The 18,146-nt window shown below is 43.1% G+C and overlaps 2 protein-coding genes across 4 annotated transcripts in view; one reads left to right on the plus strand and one right to left on the minus strand.

Moving 5' to 3' along the window:
• The window catches only part of mafb (MAF bZIP transcription factor b), a 107,202-nt gene extending 97,449 nt beyond the window's left edge, over positions 1-9,753 (plus strand). For both annotated transcript variants that reach the window (XR_009654077.1, XM_060914716.1), the window contains one exon: positions 6,538-9,753. The gene's annotated coding sequence lies outside the window, so the exon portion shown is untranslated. The remainder of the gene's footprint in view (positions 1-6,537) is intronic.
• The window catches only part of wwox (WW domain containing oxidoreductase), a 319,176-nt gene continuing 307,513 nt past the window's right edge, over positions 6,484-18,146 (minus strand). For both annotated transcript variants that reach the window (XM_060914715.1, XM_060914713.1), the window contains one exon: positions 6,484-7,780. In XM_060914715.1, coding sequence (XP_060770698.1) covers positions 7,589-7,780 — 192 coding nt within the window. In that variant the 3' untranslated portion in view covers positions 6,484-7,588. The remainder of the gene's footprint in view (positions 7,781-18,146) is intronic.

Here is an 18,146-nt window from a genome sequence, read left to right on the forward strand (position 1 = left end):
CAAAAGAAATCTTTATCCTTCCTGTAAGGCATCACTGGATGCAGTTCTTCTGCACTAACCTGAGATCAGAGTGTAGCTGCTTTCAAGAGATGACTCGGGGTGTGGGATCGCTCACAAATCAGTGGACAGGGCAGTGTACTCACAGTGTAGGGTTCCTATCTCCTGTACTGTGTGGACTGGCTTCTGTAGAGCTCTCTGCCTTGGACCCTGACTCTGCTGACATTGACCATCCTTGTGGTCACTGATGCCTGGTTACCAACGCAAATCAATCGTAGACAGACCTCGGATCACGCTCGCCACGTATATTGACCCTTCACGCATATTGAGCCAATTCTGAAAGGCTTGTCTAGTGATATGACACTCGAGCTCTGTATCAAACCCACTGTCAGATTACTTTCTTATCAGACATACACTCTAGACCATATCTGCTGCAGCTCTGAAGAGAAGAGAAGGGATTATTTGTTATCCCAGTGACTGTGCCTACAGGTGTGTGGTTGATATCAGAGTGGATGCTAGTCGGGACGAGCTGGACGGCGTTTTCGATCTACTCACCTCACAGGATGGCCAGCAGGGGAAAGATCCAATTCACAGCTTCCAATCAGCCCATGAGTCAGACAACTCATCCTCTGATTTGTTTATCAGATCTTTTTCTTTTAATGTTTTTTTGTCCTCAGGTCTCATTTAATACACATTTGTAACAGGTTACTTTCACTAGTAGGTCAAGTGATTATTAGATTAGATTAGATAGATACTTTATTAATCCCAGAGGGGAAATTCAAAGTATCCAGTAACATTTCCACATTGCACAAGATCGATACAAAACTAAATAGCATTATAAGTATAAAAAACAAAATACCAAAAGAAATAAAACATTACCAGTAAGAGCAAGTAATAGAATATACAGCTCTCAGTGTGGGAGGTAGTGAGGTAGTGCAGTTGGCAGTAACCAGTCACAGTGCAAATAAGCGTGTAATGAGCAGTGCAAATACTTTGTGGACAGTTACATACATGTGCAGTGTGTTTAGTGGTATATGGTAAATAAAAAGCATAGTATATTACATGATAGGCATAGTTAAAGTATATATCAGTACATATAGTGTGATAGTATCTCATCTCATCTCATCTCATTATCTGTAGCCGCTTTATCTGTTCTACAGGGTCGCAGGCAAGCTGGAGCCTATCCCAGCTGACTACGGGCGAAAGGCGGGGTACACCCTGGACAAGTCGCCAGGTCATCACAGAGCTGACACATAGACACAGACAACCATTCACACTCACATTCACACCTACGGTCAATTTAGAGTCACCAGTTAACCTAACCTGCATGTCTTTGGACTGTGGGGGAAACCGGAGCACCCGGAGGAAACCCACGCGGACACGGGGAGAACATGCAAACTCCACACAGAAAGGCCCTCACCGGCCACGGGGCTCGAACCCGGACCTTCTTGCTGTGAGGCGACAGCGCTAACCACTACACCACCGTGCCACCGTGTGATAGTATATGATATATAATATTAAATTAATATATAAATATTAAGTTAGTATATATAGCAGTATGTATAATATATAAAGTAAGTAGGTACATTATAACAGTATATAATAATAAAGTATATAATAAGGTAAAGGGGGCGGCAGGGTGGTGTAGTGGTTAGCGCTGTCGCCTCACAGCAAGAAGGTCTGGGTTCGAGCCCTGTGGCCGGCGAGGGCCTTTCTGTGCGGAGTTTGCATGTTCTCCCCGTGTCCGCGTGGGTTTCCTCCGGGTGCTCCGGTTTCCCCCACAGTCCAAAGACATGCAGGTTAGGTTAACTGGTGGCTCTAAATTGGCCGTAGGTGTGAATGTGAGTGTGAATGGTTGTCTGTGTCTATGTGTCAGCCCTGTGATGACCTGGCGACTTGTCCAGGGTGTACCCCGCCTCTCGCCCATAGTCAGCTGGGATAGGCTCCAGCTTGCCTGCGACCCTGTAGGACAGGATAAAGCGGCTACAGATAATGAGATGAGATGAGAATGAGATAATAAGGTAAAGTACAACATACCGGCTTATCTACAAATATCTGTACGGTATATACCCATCTATGCATATAATGTACATCTATGTAAGCAGCAGAAAAGTGCAATGGACATGGTTCAAGGTAGGTCTACAGGGACCGTGTCCTAAACAGCATCCTACAGAACGTTGAGAATTTTACAGAGCGAGAGAGAGCACGAAAAAAAAACATAGAAAGGAAATCTCCCAGCTTCCATGTTCAGGTTATTTGCAAACAATACCGTATAACACCTGGCTGGCCCAGAAACTCCACATCTGTGTTCCCACTTTATCTGCACTTATCCAGCATCATGTCTAGCCTATAGGTTCCCACACATGCTGTACACTCGCTCTCTCCCTCTTTCACTCCTGCTTTAGTGCCACTTCAGGTTTGTACGCTTTATATCATTAGCTAACCTGCCTCAACATCAGACAAAAACAAGCAACGTCTCATCTCCCTCCCCACTCGTCTCTCTCTCTCTCTCACACACACACACACACATTTATTACACAGTGACATTTTTACTGTCTCTTGGTTCCGTCGTCCACCATTCAGGAAGGAGATGGACAGAAATAGAAAAGAGGAGAGAGAGAGAGAGAGAGAGAGAGAGAGAGAGAGAGAGTATGGAGGGAAAGGATTCAATCAGAATTAGATTAGTGTAAAGAGCAAGTTATTTAGTTTTGAAGATTTATTTTTTTGTGGCTACCTGGTAGAGAGGATTAAGCCACGTTTCTCAGGACATCTTGGCCATCTGGTGGGAGGCTGCTGTCAGAACTGTGCTTGTATGTGTACCGTCTCCGTGTTGCATCACAGTTTCCTTGCACAGTACTGTGTGTGTGTGTGTGTGTGTGTGTGTGTGTGTGTGTGTGTGAGAGAGAGAGAGAGGAGAGAGAGAGAGAGATAGGCCACCTGCACTCAGGACCCATGCAACCTAAGTGCACTATGGTGTGCGAGAGAATGTGTGGGTGAGCAAGTGTGTGTGTGTGTGTGTGTGTGTGTGTGTGTGTGTGTGTGTGAGAAAGCTCCTCTGTCTAACCGGATGATGCACAGGATATAGATTTGTTTTGAAAAACAGACACTGAATTGTAGTGTGTTGGTGCACAGAATGCTGATGTCCAGTGTCTCTTGCGCATGTCCTGTCCTCTCAGGGTCTGAGTCTGAACCTGCGTGTGTGTACTCTTGATTCCACTAGCTGCCTGAACACAAAAACACACGTCAGCTCTGCTGTATGATTGGTTTCTTCATGTGTCAATTACTCTGCTGGAGCGAATAATGTGTGTGACAGGCGGTTTGTTTATGGAGTTGTTCCGGGTCATGGTCAAAGTGCTGCTAAACACACAGGCACTCGCAGTCTCACACAGCACAGCTCACTGAGCTACAACTGACCGGTCCTGCACATACAGTGATGGACACTACACCACAATGCCTGGCTTTATCTCCTCTGCAGTAAAGATGTTTTAATTAACACACACAATGCCACTAACTGCAACTGTATTTTGATTTAAACCTGAAGTGGGCATGGTCTAAATTAGAAGGTTTGGTTAGTTGTTGTGTAATAAACTTGGAAACACACCCCGGTGTTTTTCAGAGTTACAAACACCAGCACTGTCTGAATTCTGGCTCTGGTAGTTGCACATACTCATCACTCCAATTCCTAAGTGGTCTCAACTAGACAGAGATGTGTGCGAGACTGTAATCAAACGCACAATTATTTTTGTTTGTACCTGTTTGAGATATTTTCTAAGGAATTTAGTTCCATTTCCCAATGAACAAGTACATCAGTAGTCCTAATGTTGATTTGATTTGACAATATAAATATATATGATAAAAACATACATGTACATATCGCCGAGGATGACACAAAAAGCATTAAAATACACTTATTTCCATTGTGGTCCTCAAGATGACAAGATGGTTGTGGCAAACTTGGCACGTAAAAATAATAAATTTGACAACGTAAATATTTAAATTATAAACATACTATAATTAAACTAATTTATCACTAGAAACAAAAATTGTATTTAAAAAAACATAATTAAAATTAACATAGTAGATACTCGTAAAATAATAAGTATTTAACCATTGTAAAAAATAAAAATTACTGTACAATTTTGGCACCTAATACATACATAACTAATAATAACTAAAATCATTATTTTCTTCATTCATTATTTTGGCCATTAGGTGTTCCTTTACACATTTTTTGAAAGTAAACTTTGAATCTATTTGTCTTTGTATTTGTTTTAACCACTGCAACCTTGACTAGGTGGTTACTAAGGCCTGCTGCGCATTCATGTTAATGAAAATGCTCTGTACTTATCCCACGAGCTAAAAACCTTCCAATCGTACAACCTCTTTTGTCATGTCCTTTGGGATCCCAGGCCTGATGCACCTCTAGTCCCAAACAGATCCACTCTGACATTCTTTCTAGGGTGCATCTATTGCATTTCATATTCTTACCTGCATTTGTATCCATTTAAAAGCACATTATCTCATCTCATCTCATCATCTGTAGCCGCTTCATCCTGTTCTACAGGGTCGCAGGCAAGCTGGAGCCTATCCCAGCTGACTACGGGCGAAAGGCGGGGTACACCCTGGACAAGTCGCCAGGTCATCACAGGGCTGACACATAGACACAGACAACCATTCACACTCACATTCACACCTACGGTCAATTTAGAGTCACCAGTTAACCTAACCTGCATGTCTTTGGACTGTGGGGGAAACCGGAGCAGCACATTATCTGTTCAACGCAAATAAAGTATTCATACTTCATTTCGTTTCATTTATTTATTTATAAGGTCAATGCACATCAACATTTCTGTAAATGTGCCAGTGTTGGCCAGCTGGCGAGTTTTCAACTGCAGTCTTTTGGCAAGATGTTTTGAAAACCATTAAAGTGATAAATCTTGCAACCCTTCTTCTAATCAATGCCTTTCTCTATGTTTCAAACCAAATGTTTGGTGATCTGGGCTAAGTTTAATTAACTGCACTTCCAAATCTCAGAGTTATTAGGACGTGACTCCTAATATAATCACTGATGTATGGTAATACAGACACCTGTTACAGGTGCTAGATCTCCGATTCAGAATAAGGCACAACTAATAAATACTGCTTATTTATTTATTTAAATACTGGTTTGGTTGATTGGCAAATTCGTTATACACAGATGACCACCTGCAAGCATTGGGTTAGCGTACACTGAGCAGTCCTACACATAATAATAATAAATATAGCGGCTAGCGGCAATAAAAGGCCCTCGCACTCAGCACCATGATGTCTTCTAGCCTCACCCAAGGCAAATAACCGAAGAATAATAAACTTTTGTCCTATTTTCATGGGTGCATGAAATTTCCTGAGTTTTCAAATATTTCCAAAGTGTCAAATCTGTATTTTTGAACTAGGGGGCACTATGTGGTTAATGAAGCCCACCTAGATTGATTTACCATAGCAACTCAAATTATATCATAGGACAAATGCATGTGCAAACTTCCATGAGTTTTTAGCCACGGTGAGCCCCTCAAAACAACACGGGAAAGTTTAAAAATTCCACATTCTATCCAGTATGGCTGACTTCCTGTTGGGCGGAGTCAAATACAACCAAGTGAACTTTGTCCTGTATCACAAGAGCATCGATCACACCAAATCTTGTGCCGAGCCGAGCAACTTCATCTCAACCATAGCTTGTTCTTGGGGGCGCTACAGAGCTCCGGGACCACGCCCAATCCCTTGCTCAATGTAACTTTGTGATTTTATACACATTTGATCAATTCTTGAGTTTTCAAGCATCACAAGTGCCTCAAAAACGAGTTGGCATGTGGAGAAAAAAAAAAAAAATGAAAAACATGCAGGGGTGGCACGGTGGTGTAGTGGTTAGCGCTGTCGCCTCACAGCAAGAAGGTCCTGGGTTTGAGCCTCGTGGCCGGCGAGAGCCTTTCTGTGCGGAGTTTGCATGTTCTCCCCGTGTCCGCGTGGGTTTCCTCCGGGTGCTCCGGTTTCCCCCACAGTCCAAAGACATGCAGGTTAGGTTAACTGGTGACTCTAAATTGAGCGTAGGTGTGAATGTGAGTGTGAATGGTTGTCTGTGTCTATGTGTCAGCCCTGTGATGACCTGGCGACTTGTTCAGGGTGTACCCCGCCTCTCGCCCGTAGTCAGCTGGGATAGGCTCCAGCTTGCCTGCGACCCTGTAGAAGGATAAAGCGGCTAGAGATAATGAGATGAGATGAGATAATAATAAATTACATTTATATAGCGCCTTTCTCAAACTCAAGGTCACTTTACATAGGTCAAGAAATTATCCAAATGGTACATACGATCCCAGTTGTGTAAGATTGCTAAAATATGTTTTTGTATCTCTTAATATGTATGAAATTCAAATAAATTGCTGTCACTCATAGTTCTTATGAATTCTTTGAGAGTTTAGGTTGATGAAATAAACAGTCAACAAAAAGTCTAAATCAAATTGCAAGTAATCTTTATTTGTGTCTCCCCCCCCAATCTTCTCTTTACAGGTCCCACAACACTGGAATGCTTCTAGCTCAGACTGACCCATGGCACCAAAACTGCCCCAAAGCACAATAGTCAACCTGCAAAGAAAGGAAAAAGAAGAGGGAGAAAAGCGGAGAGGGAAAAAATATCTGGTGCCATTCTTCAGTCTTTGCCAGCTTCTCTTTTTCTGCTGATTTTTCTTTCTTCTAAAGTTGATTATCAGCAAATCAAGACCACCTTTTACAGGGAAAATGCTTCCAAAACACTCGCAAAACTAAAAGGACAAGAAAAAGGATCTGAAGAGGAAAGTTTCCACCTCAAATTTCTTAAGACTACAAGACTCTTCCCTTCAGCCAGCACTGGCCCTCCTGTTGTCCTCAAAGATGCTGCTTCATTGTAATTAGCATTAATGTAGAATTTTGTACAAGTTCACTGTAGACTGGATCTGGAGTCTTTGGGCAGATGGAGTCACGCAGCAGAAGAATATTCCGCAACATTACACACATTAGAACAGCATTCTATGTAAATTATGTACAGCGTATCTACATGAACCAGTTCTTTCAGTGGTTGGATATGTAAATAGACAGCATACGTATGCTTCCTCTACATCGTCTCTGCACCTTGAGTACAGCATTTACTCACTCATTCATGTTGATTTGGACATATGGATGGGCAATAATGAATTTTCAATCCTGATATTTTAGAGAAATTTTTGTGTTGAGTGCTCGAAAGAGGATCCACTTTAATACATGATTTTTCACCACCCCTAGCTAGAACAACGTTGTGTTAGTCGTTGATTAGAGAACAGTGTACAGTGTTCTAGAGGTAGCTCGAACCACCTTGCAGGAAAAAGATGAGAAAGCCGTGTGGCCTGGGATTTACAAAAGACAAACAGTACAAATCTCTCTCTCTCTCTCTCTATCCATCAGTCTAGTCGACTGAATTCTCGTTCTCTACCTACTATACCTTTTCTTTTTTGCTCTTTATTATCTCAGTCCTCATGCATGGTGATGAAGCAAGCAGTTGTGGTGATGGTTGAGCAGGTAAGCCATGCTGGGCGAAGGGATTATAGCGTCACAGTGCCTGAGGGCCGCAGGATCGCTCCTGCACCAGCCTCTCGCTGAGCTCCCACAGGCTGAGGGCACTCGACAGGTCCTGGGCCTCACTTGACGGCACACAGCGGAAACAGTTGTTGAAGTACATCCCACCCAGGCCTTCCAGCTCTGGAGCCACTGCACAGTACACCGTAGTGGCTGCACCCTGTTGCTGTAAAAAACACACAAAAACAGAAATCATGATGTCAAAAAAAAGAGCATGAGCAAGGAGATTTCCAAGGGGTGATATAGCCAAGACATTGGTATGATCATGTACAACCCCGACAGAAGATTCTAGAGTGACTAACGGCAAAGACGACGATTTGAGGCCTGTCAGAAAAGATCAGAGGGAAGTTCATTTAGACAGGCGGCTCGCCACAGCCTCAGTGACCTGACTGACGACGGAAGTGATGAAGGCTGTGTGTACATACAGACTTTCTGAATTCACTGTACACAGGATAAATGGCGTAAAGACACTGCATGCTGTCATGTAAACGACTCAATTCCTAGTCCTGAAACTGAGCCAATAAATGGATATAAATGATGGCGGAATGCAATCGTCATGTCCTGACAAAACACTGCACGCTGCGTCTTTTCTTATTCATTTCAGGGAGGAAATGCTGGGATTAAGGAACTTTTGGCTGGCTTTATATCTCTTTGCAGAAGAAACATGAAACATAGTATATGTGTATGCACTATACATAGGAGGCTTTGCTCTTTGGTTAATGCCTTGTACAGAGAACACAAGCAGGCTGCAAAAAACTGTCCATCCATCTGATGTCAAATGGGTTTTGTCAGAGTCAAATGAACACTGCTTCTCACAGCTGGAGGAGACATCTGTAAACACACGCACATGTGCGCACACTCAGATTCAACAATAACAGGGTGAAGATCACTCTGAAGACGTAACAAATCGGTTCAATGGGGTGGCACACACTTGTCAGAAATGTTCTCATCTGTCCAGCACTCGAGTCCTTTTGCACTGGGGTGGTTTCACGGCCATGTTGCCAAGGCAAAATAATCTCTCATGTGTCTCCTGGCTTTCGTATTACTGCTGCGTGCTTTCAGTCAGTCAGTTCGATTAGCATGATGAAACGCGTGTTAGGATTACTCCACTGCAACATTTATACCAAAAAAACCCCAACTATCCAGTAGTCTATCTCGACCAGAGGCACAGCTTTACTTCTGCATGACTTAGTACCATAGGTTTAAACTTTTTTTTTTTTTTGAGGTGACAAAGATGGAGGGACGAGAAGAAAAACATGTCAGATAGAATTAGAGCACAGTTGTGTTTCATGCCCCTCCTTCATGGAAGAAAGCTGTCGCCGTTACTTTGCATGAAACTCTGCAGGAAACTTGAAATGAGCCTGTTCTTTATCTTCTAACAGCACTGGCGTTGTGCACCTCTGAAAAGCCAAGACCAATGTTTGGGAGCAATCGGCTGGCAAGCATTGAGAGAAACTCACACTCCTGGCTCCCAGCACATGTGCACGCACACACACACACACACACACACACAAAGACTCAGCCTTGTTTAAGCAGACGAAGCCACAGCTGTAGCCCAAGCTGGTGAAGTCTGTAACAGCATGCTGGTTAGGTGCGTACACATACGTGTGTCCACACACACACACACACACACACACAGTGGGAAGAAAGTCAAGGCTGTATCCAGAAATTCTGTGAGGAATTTTATTTCCCTTCTCTTGAGCTAAATGTGTGTGTGTGTGCGCGCGTGTGTGTGTGTGTGCACCTTTTGAAGTATGCAGATGTGGCTCATTCCTTTGGTTAGCGAGTCAATAAACATGACATCAAAAGGATGCATCTCTCCGAGTCTTACCTGCTTTTGGAATGATAAGTTAATACACATTTGAAGGCAGAAATATAAAAGGATATAAAATGTCACTCAATCTTTGCTAGCCCGTGCAGCCATACTGTTCAACATGCAGACTCGGACCAGACAGTATTTACTCATCTGGTAATTACATTTCTCGGGTGATATGCTGAAAGCTCTACAACTCTTTCAACGCAAGTTTTAAACATCGGGGGGGAAAAGGAAATGAAGAAAATGCTGTAGACCTGAAAGTTAGCAAAACTGGCATCATTTGGCACAATATTCACTTCAACTGAAACAACAACTTGGATTCAAGAGTAAAGGGGGGACTTGGGGGTGGGTGGGTGGGTGGGGGAGCAGGCTAAGAAGAAGTAGACAAATGCAGCTAAAAGCAGAATGAGAAGGAAGCATCCGACACCCTTGTCATCTTGCCGAGCCGTCTTTATTACACCTGTACGTGTAGCCTACACCACCTTCATACTCCATACGGCCAAATATTTACACATCATGTAGACAAGGCCACTTCATCAATCTCTTTACTGCATGTGCAACCACCCTGGAAATCTTGTTTTTGGATTAAGCAAAGAGGGTGCAGGTAATAAGAGACCATCATCCTGTTCCACAAGGCCATTTGTCAGCCTGTAGTGCACAGGCACAGAGAGGTTAGGGGAAGTTAATAAATTACCTCTCTCCCTCTCCTCCTTACCCCACCTATCTCCTCTCTGTTAAAGGGACCGGCAGCGGCTTCCTGCATCTAACCCGAGTTAGTGGCTCTACATTTCCTGAAGAAAAAAAAAATCTTAAGCTTCATTGCTAACAAACTCCAAACTAACTCAGGAGTAAAATTATACAGAAGCATTAATTATATAGTACTGGGCAAAAGTCTTCAGCACCCTATTTTTTTTTTTTGTACAAATTTTGTTATGGATTTTATTTCATGACTTCTACATTATTTAGGCTACGTTCACACTGCAGGCTGAAGTGACTCAAATCCGATCTTTTCGCCCATATGTGACCTGTATCCGATCTTTTATTGACAATATGAACGACACAGATCCGATTTTTTCAAATCCGACCCAGGCCGTTTGGATATGTGGTGCTAATTCCGAATCCTATCCGCTCTTTTCATATGCAACTTCAGTCTGAACCGCCAGGTCGCATTCATCCAACTTACACGTCATCAACAAGCCACAAACGTCACTATTCTGCGCTGAAGTAGGCGGCGGGTCTCTCAAAAAAGTTACAACAACATGGCGCGTAATCACGGGCGCAGATAGAGGGTGGGACGAGTCATATTTAAATTCACCTCGTTCAGTCCCCCCCACTTATAGGGAGGAAAAAACGTTTATGCTGTCTTTCTTTGCATAAGGCAAACCTCACGGAAAAATCAAAAGACTAATTACCATTCGGTTTATTGAGGTGCACGGCAGTGTATACATATAGTTGCAACAACTCGCATAAAACAAAACAAAGACTGATATTCGGTTGGTTGAGCTGCGCAGACTGCACAGGTTGCGAGCTCGAGCTTGGTTGCTATGGTTACTAACAACAAGTTTGACAGGCATATCGGGGTTGGGGTTGGTTTGCTGGCAGCTTTGTCCCCCCCCCCAGTTTTTTGTCCCCCCCAGTTCAAAAAACGTATCTGCGCCCCTGCGCATGACATCAGTGCGAGGGACGCTTCGGGCTGTGAAGGTTCTGAATCTTCTCAATGGAAGGACGCAGAGGTTAGGGAGCTGATTTCCATTTGGGGGGATGCAGCTATTCAAGCTAGATTGGATGAGTCATACCGCAACCGGGCGGTTTTACTTCCGTAAACACTGGCCATGCTCACTGCGTGTGACGTCGTCGTATCCTGCAATGCGCATGCGGAACACTTTTAGGTCGCTTTTCGTTCATACTGAGGATCACATACAAGTCGCATATATTTGTTAATGTGAACGACCTCACAAAAAAATCGGATTTCACAAAAAATCGGAATTGAGCATTAAGCCTTGCAGTGTGAACGTAGCGTTAGATTTCCAAATATTAGTTTTCCAGCACAAAGTTAAAATGTACAGTAAAATGTTTGTATTTCAGTAATGCAAACAGCATATTACATATAAAAAACCACTTTTCAGAAAAAAAAATAATAATTCTGCTGGGTTTTGCTTGGGGGGCAGTGGGGAGGAGAAAGCATGATGGTTTCCAGAAGAACTGTGTCTGGTTCTGTAAGATGCTCAGTAACACTTACAGCTCATTTCATTATAAATCTGCACACGTTATACCCAAGACCTTTTTTTTTGTTTTTTGTTTAAAGAAATGTTTATCGCATCAAATATCGATTTTGTTGGCGGCACGGTGGTGTAGTGGTTAGCGCTGTCGCCTCACAGCAAGAAGGTCCTGGGTTCGAGCCCCGTGGCCGGCGAGGGCCTTTCTGTGCGGGGTTTGCATGTTCTCCCCGTGTCCGCGTGGGTTTCCTCCGGGTGCTCCGGTTTCCCCCACAGTCCAAAGACATGCAGGTTAGGTTAACTGGTGACTCTAAATTGAGCGTAGGTGTGAATGTGAGTGTGAATGGTTGTCTGTGTCTATGTGTCAGCCCTGTGATGACCTGGCGACTTGTCCAGGGTGTACCCCGCCTTTCGCCCGTAGTCAGCTGGGATAGGCTCCAGCTCGCCTGCGACCCTGTAGAACAGGATAAAGCGGCTACAGATGATGGATGGATGGATATCGACTTTGTTTCATTTATTACTGTTGACTGATCGTTATAGCATTTTTATTAAATGTAGAAGCATTTAATTTCCGTATTTTTGAAGGTATATTTTCTCTACAGCATTTCTCTGCCTGTGCACAGTACTGTACATAAAGACGGAGCTGTTTAAAGTCTACAGAACAGTCCCTGGACCTGACAGAGCTCTTCTTGTGCCCTTGTTTTCACCTCTGCTTGATTGCAAGCAAACACTCTCCAGACTAGTGCACATACGCCATTACAGTAGAGTGTTCAGGAGTGCTAATGTGTCTGCATTGAAGCGAAGTAAAGACTAGCATGACTGAGATTATCCACAGCTAATGGGGTTTCAGTGCTACATACAGCACACTATGCTGTCCCTTAGCCAAACAAGGGCTCTGTTAAAGCGCTTTAACCCATCCTCAAAGCTGAACTTAACCAAGAAAAACTGGACAGTTAAGTCCCGACAACTCTAGATTCACGCTGCTGCTGCTGTGGTGTAGTGCTATGGAACAGCTTACATGACTTTATTGTGCCGATGGCTGGCTGAGTTACAGCTCCGTGCACATGTCTACAGGCGACCGTGCTTTTATGGAGCGCTGTACCTTGTTTACATTTTCACCGTATTAGTTTAGGAAATCTCTCTACTAAATTAATCTACCACTGATCCACAGAGAGCCAGCATCCAAACACCGCTTCCTCTCACTTTTCGCATCGGAAGCACAAAAGCTCTGAGAAAGCGGTGCGTGAGAGTGAGAGAAGGTGAAATGACACCGTCAGGCAGAATGAGAGGGATGCAATCTTACGGCTGTTATGCTCAACCCCTCACCACTTGACCTTGGTGACCCGTTTGGGGCGATAAGCTTTACGAGATATCACATTAACATGCGAAACCACCCACAGCTGCCAATTTATCACACGCTGCCCTGTTTAGCAAAGAGCAGGAGAGAGAAGGGGATAGGGAGAAGGAAACAAGTGCTCGGTGTATATTTGTGTAAAAGTGTACATGGTTTTTGATGTCTTGTTTATCTGTGCGTGCCCATGATAGGCATTTAATATCCAACGGTGTTTCTTTTATTTGGTTTTATTATGCTAAGACACAACACTGTCATTGTGCAGCAATACTGATAACAAACCAAAGCAAGTGAAATTAAGATCAGTTATGAATAAGGTTATACGTAAAATCTAAGACAAACAAATTTAATGAGACAGGCCATGGTTTGAAGTTCCTATTAAAGCTTTAAGCTCTTGCAATAAAGCTGTCTGAAGTCTTTCCTGAGGAATTCATTCAAGTCTTCCAGTACTGCTAATTTTGTTGTTGTTTAAGAGTCAGTCAAAATTAAAAAATTTTTTTTAAAAATTCTCATGCAAAATATCCAAATGGGCAGCTTTAAATTTGCAATAAATGGTAAGGATTAAGTGTGTTTCATTTTTTACGTTTGATTTCTAAGTACTTTAGCACTGTAAATGTTTTCTTTCTATTCTTTAAGTACTTCGATTGATCTGGCAAGTCGCTGAATGCACGTACTGAACGATCAGGCTGTATGTACTGTACATAATGTAAGTTAATCATCATCTCCATCAGTCCTGGGAGTCTTGTGCTGGGTGACGGTTTGTAGTTGAAACAGATGTAGATCCCTTTTGTAAACTAATGTCCCCCCGATAGGCCTCTAGTGCTATGTGTGCTATGTGCCACAGACCCTTTACAGCATTTTCCTATATTTGTACTCCAACATTTCGTACCAGTGTAGAACGAGTATCTACTGTATGTAGCAGAGCTGCTAATAAGAGTAATACACCATAACCGGTCACCCCTTTCGTTTTTGTTTAGTTCTCTCACGTGACATAAAACCCCCCCAGTCATCTTCCAAATAATGTAAAGATGTCCGCCATCGCTGTAAATAAGTGTAGATACCAAACAGCTATGCATGCTGATATTCTAGCAATTATTTCAAGGTACTTTTATAATCAAAAGTTCTCATGTGGCCATGTGCTAAAACAAAGAATAAAAAAAAAAATTAGAAACAATTATTAGCTCATAAATAATGTGGAAAATTGTGACATTTTAAGTGGTTGTTACCTTTGCCTGTCATCCCCATTGTGTTTTGTTTCTTGTAAACTTGTCTTTACATTTGTAAAGGTAGGGTTGAGGCAAATGGTCAGGAAAAAAAGGAGAAGCAGTGAAGGACCACATCTGAACTTGGTGCCATGCAACAACAAAAAAGAGAAAAAGAGGCTTCAAATAAGAGAATTGCTATAAAATAAGAGAATTAATATGGCAATATTTGTTGTGTTTCTTAAGTTTATGAAAAACATCTTTAATATGCTTTAATAGCAACAGAGGCAGATATGTTCCTTTATTGCCCAAGTTTATTCTCTAAGTGCCAGAGCCAAAAAAAAAAAACAAAGAAAAGCAAGCTATAATTATGTTTCCTTTATTTTATAAGGAGCACTTAATATTTTGAATAAGGGTACTTAAAAATTGATAGTAAACTTTTAAAGTTTACTTTCAGTGCACAGCACCATGCAGTCATGCGACAGTCGGCTTCATGTAAACCCAAAAGTGTTATGATTTGCCACAGCCTGTGTGTTGAAATGTACATTCTTATTCAAATGAAATATTCTATGAAGGGAAGATGTATCCTATGAACGGAGAAGGTTTTTTAGGAATGTTTATTTTTTCATTCATGATGATCATGATAGTTGGAGGTGTCTGATTTTTAATCTGTGCTAAAGATATTTTAAATTTAATAATAATCATTGTAACAAGATCTTCTCTGGTTGGTTGTTGTTTTTTCCCATAAGCCATTAATAAAAAACTGCAATCCAGAAAGGTCGTGTTGTCACAGTATGAAGTCACACACTTCTAGATCTTCTCTACACACAGCACTAACGCATTTTAACAGTGTTACCAAGCTGAGTAAATGATGCCCATAATAGTGCCAACTGCTTGGCAGTGCATCACCTCCGGCCAGGCATACCTCCCCCCAGAGTCACCTCCTTTATCTGCCGTGTCATCACTTCCCCCCGGATCCAAAGCACTGTGTAAACCTGACACAATAGACCTCCGGCACCCAGTAAGCTTCCTGACATCACCAGAGTCAATCACAGGGGCCTTCGAATAGGGTTCGACAACAATAAGGTTTTGAGTCACGTTTCCGAACGCGCATTACCCCGAGTCATAGACTTCGTGTGACTTACTCAATAGAAAAAAAAAAATCACAGCTGGCTGTGTGTGTGAGCCAATAAAACAAGTTTAAACCGCTGACACACCTCTAACATCATTACAGATTTGCAGGTTTAGTCAGTGTTCGAGTGAACAGTGGAATGAGATGCTGGATCTTGAATCCTGAGGGCAGTTCAACAGCACATTCGGTGATTTAGGGAAAAACTTTCACTTATTCCTAACCCCATTACCTTACAGCACAAAAGAGCCCGGAGTGTTGGCCATTTACGCAGTTCCTCCTTTCTCCTTATTGTTTACCTTTGCAGTCAGTGTGGCTGCTCTCAGTGAACCGACAGCTCATCTGAGCGTGCTCCAGTCAGCTGTGAGGAGGATTCTGGGTAGAATGTAAACAGCCCTGCCACTTTTTCTCTCTGCCTAATCAACCATCAGTGAAAGGATTTACACACACACACACACACACACACACACACACACACACACACACACACACACACACACACACACAACTCAGACAACTAAATAGACAAGTACTGACCTTTTTGGGGCAGTGAGTTACGTAGAGCAACTAAAGTAGGTTTATTCTCTATTCACAGAAGATAACCACACCTGTAATCAGAGGTGGACAGTAACGAAGTACATTTACTTGAGTACCTGTACTTTACTTGAGTATTATTTCTTTGGGAAACTTATGACTTTAACTTCACTACATCTGAAAGGCGGGCGGCACGATGGTGTAGTGGTTAGCGCTGTCGCCTCACAGCAAGAAGGTCCGGGTTCGAGCCCCGGGGCCGGCGAGGGCCTTTCTGTGTGGAGTTTGCATGTTCTCCCCGTGTCCGCGTGGGTTTCCTCCGGGTGCTCCGGTTTCCCCCACAGTTCAAAGACATGCAGGTTAGGTTAACTGGTGACTCTAAATTGACCGTAGGTGTGAGTGTGAATGGTTGTCTGTGTCTATGTGTCAGCCCTGTGATGACCTGGCGACTTGTCCAGGGTGTACCCCGCCTTTCGCCCGTAGTCAGCTGGGATAGGCTCCAGCTTGCCTGCGACCCTGTAGAAGGATAAAGCGGCTAGAGATAATGAGATGAGATGAAAAATTTGACTGGACAACTTTCACTTGTATCGGAGCAACATTTGACCAGTGGGATCTGCACTTTGACTTAAGTAATGAAGTTGGGTACTTTGTCCAACTCTGCCTGTAATAATATAGTCAGCATGGTTGACCAAACGTTCACCTGAGTCTGCTATTACTGGTCTAACCATCCCTTGATAGAACTGACCAGGAGAACAGCGCTATTCCCAGGCACACCTTTACCTGAGAATTTCTGAGAATTAAACTGGCACTTGGAACAATTCCTCAACTTTCATTCCGACCCAAGTCAAACTACATACACTATACAGCCAAAAGTATGTGGACGCCTGACCACGACCCCCAAACCGTATGTGAGCCTTCCCCAAACTTTTGCCACAAAGTTGGAGGTGCATGATTATCTATAATGTATTTGTATTGCATTATATATATAATGTATTTGTAGCATTGTCATTTCCCTTTACAAGAACTAAGGCCCAAACCTGTTCCAGCATGATAATGCCCCTGTGCACAAAGCAAGCTTCATGAAGACATGGTTTGCCAAAGATGGTGTGGAAGAACTCGAGTGTCCTGCACAGAGCCATGACCTCAACCCCACTGAACACCTTTGGGATGAACAGAAACGCTGACTGCACATCAGGCCTCCTCACCCAACATCAGTGCCATTAGTGAGCTCATGAAAGCTCTTGTGGCTGAATGAGCACAAATCCCCACAGCCACACTCCAAAGTCTAACGGAAAGCCTTCCCGGAAGAGTGGAGGTTATTGTAACAGCAAAAGGAGACCGATTCCATGTTAATGCTATTGGAATGGCATGTTCACCAAGCGCAAATGGCGATATAGTGTACAATTTTGTTACTAACAGGAAGAAGAAAGGTTGGGTGACCAGATGGGTAAAAGTAAAATTTTAAAGTGTGTGCTTCAGTTCTGTCCATTTTCTCTCTCTCTGTGCAACAGACAAACAGAAGAGGGAATGATCAATGTGTGCAACGGCATAGCACTAAACGAACCTTCATGATTACACTCTTGTATTCTTTAGTCACAGCCATAAGGTAGCAGGACCTTGCCCCACAACATGCATTAAATCCTATTAAAATCGCCTTCATTATGGCGTAGGCCTGTGTGTAATGGAAAAAGAAAAAGCCTCCTTCTCCCCTGAGTCTAATACTACTGATGCTGGAGTGTGTGCACACATCCCATTCCCACAAACCCATTCTCACTTACTCAAGGCTGAGTAATAACGTTCATGTTCAAAAGGTGGACTGCACAAAAAAACAAAACAAAACAAAAAAACCACACACTGCACAAAACTCCACCAGCCTGAAGCTCTAGCCTGGTGAAGAACGATGATAAACACACAAACTACTACTACTATTACTAATACAAAAAAATATATATTAAAATACATAAATTTAAAGGGTGGCATGGTGGTGTAGTGGTTAGCACTGTTGCCTAACAGCAAGAAGGTCCGGGTTCGAGCCCCGTGGCCGGCGAGGGCCTTTCTGTGTGGAGTTTGCATGTTCTCCCCGTGTCCGCGTGGGTTTCCTCCGGGTGCTCCGGTTTCCCCCACAGTCCAAAGACATGCAGGTTAGGTTAACTGGTGACTCTAAATTGAGCGTAGGTGTGAATGTGAGTGTGAATGGTTGTCTGTGTCTATGTGTCAGCCCTGTGATGACCTGGCGACTTGTCCAGGGTGTACCCCGCCTTTCGCCCGTAGTCAGCTGGGATAGGCT

This window comes from Neoarius graeffei, chromosome 2 (genome assembly GCF_027579695.1).
Source record: "Neoarius graeffei isolate fNeoGra1 chromosome 2, fNeoGra1.pri, whole genome shotgun sequence".
Lineage (NCBI taxonomy): Eukaryota > Metazoa > Chordata > Actinopteri > Siluriformes > Ariidae > Neoarius > Neoarius graeffei.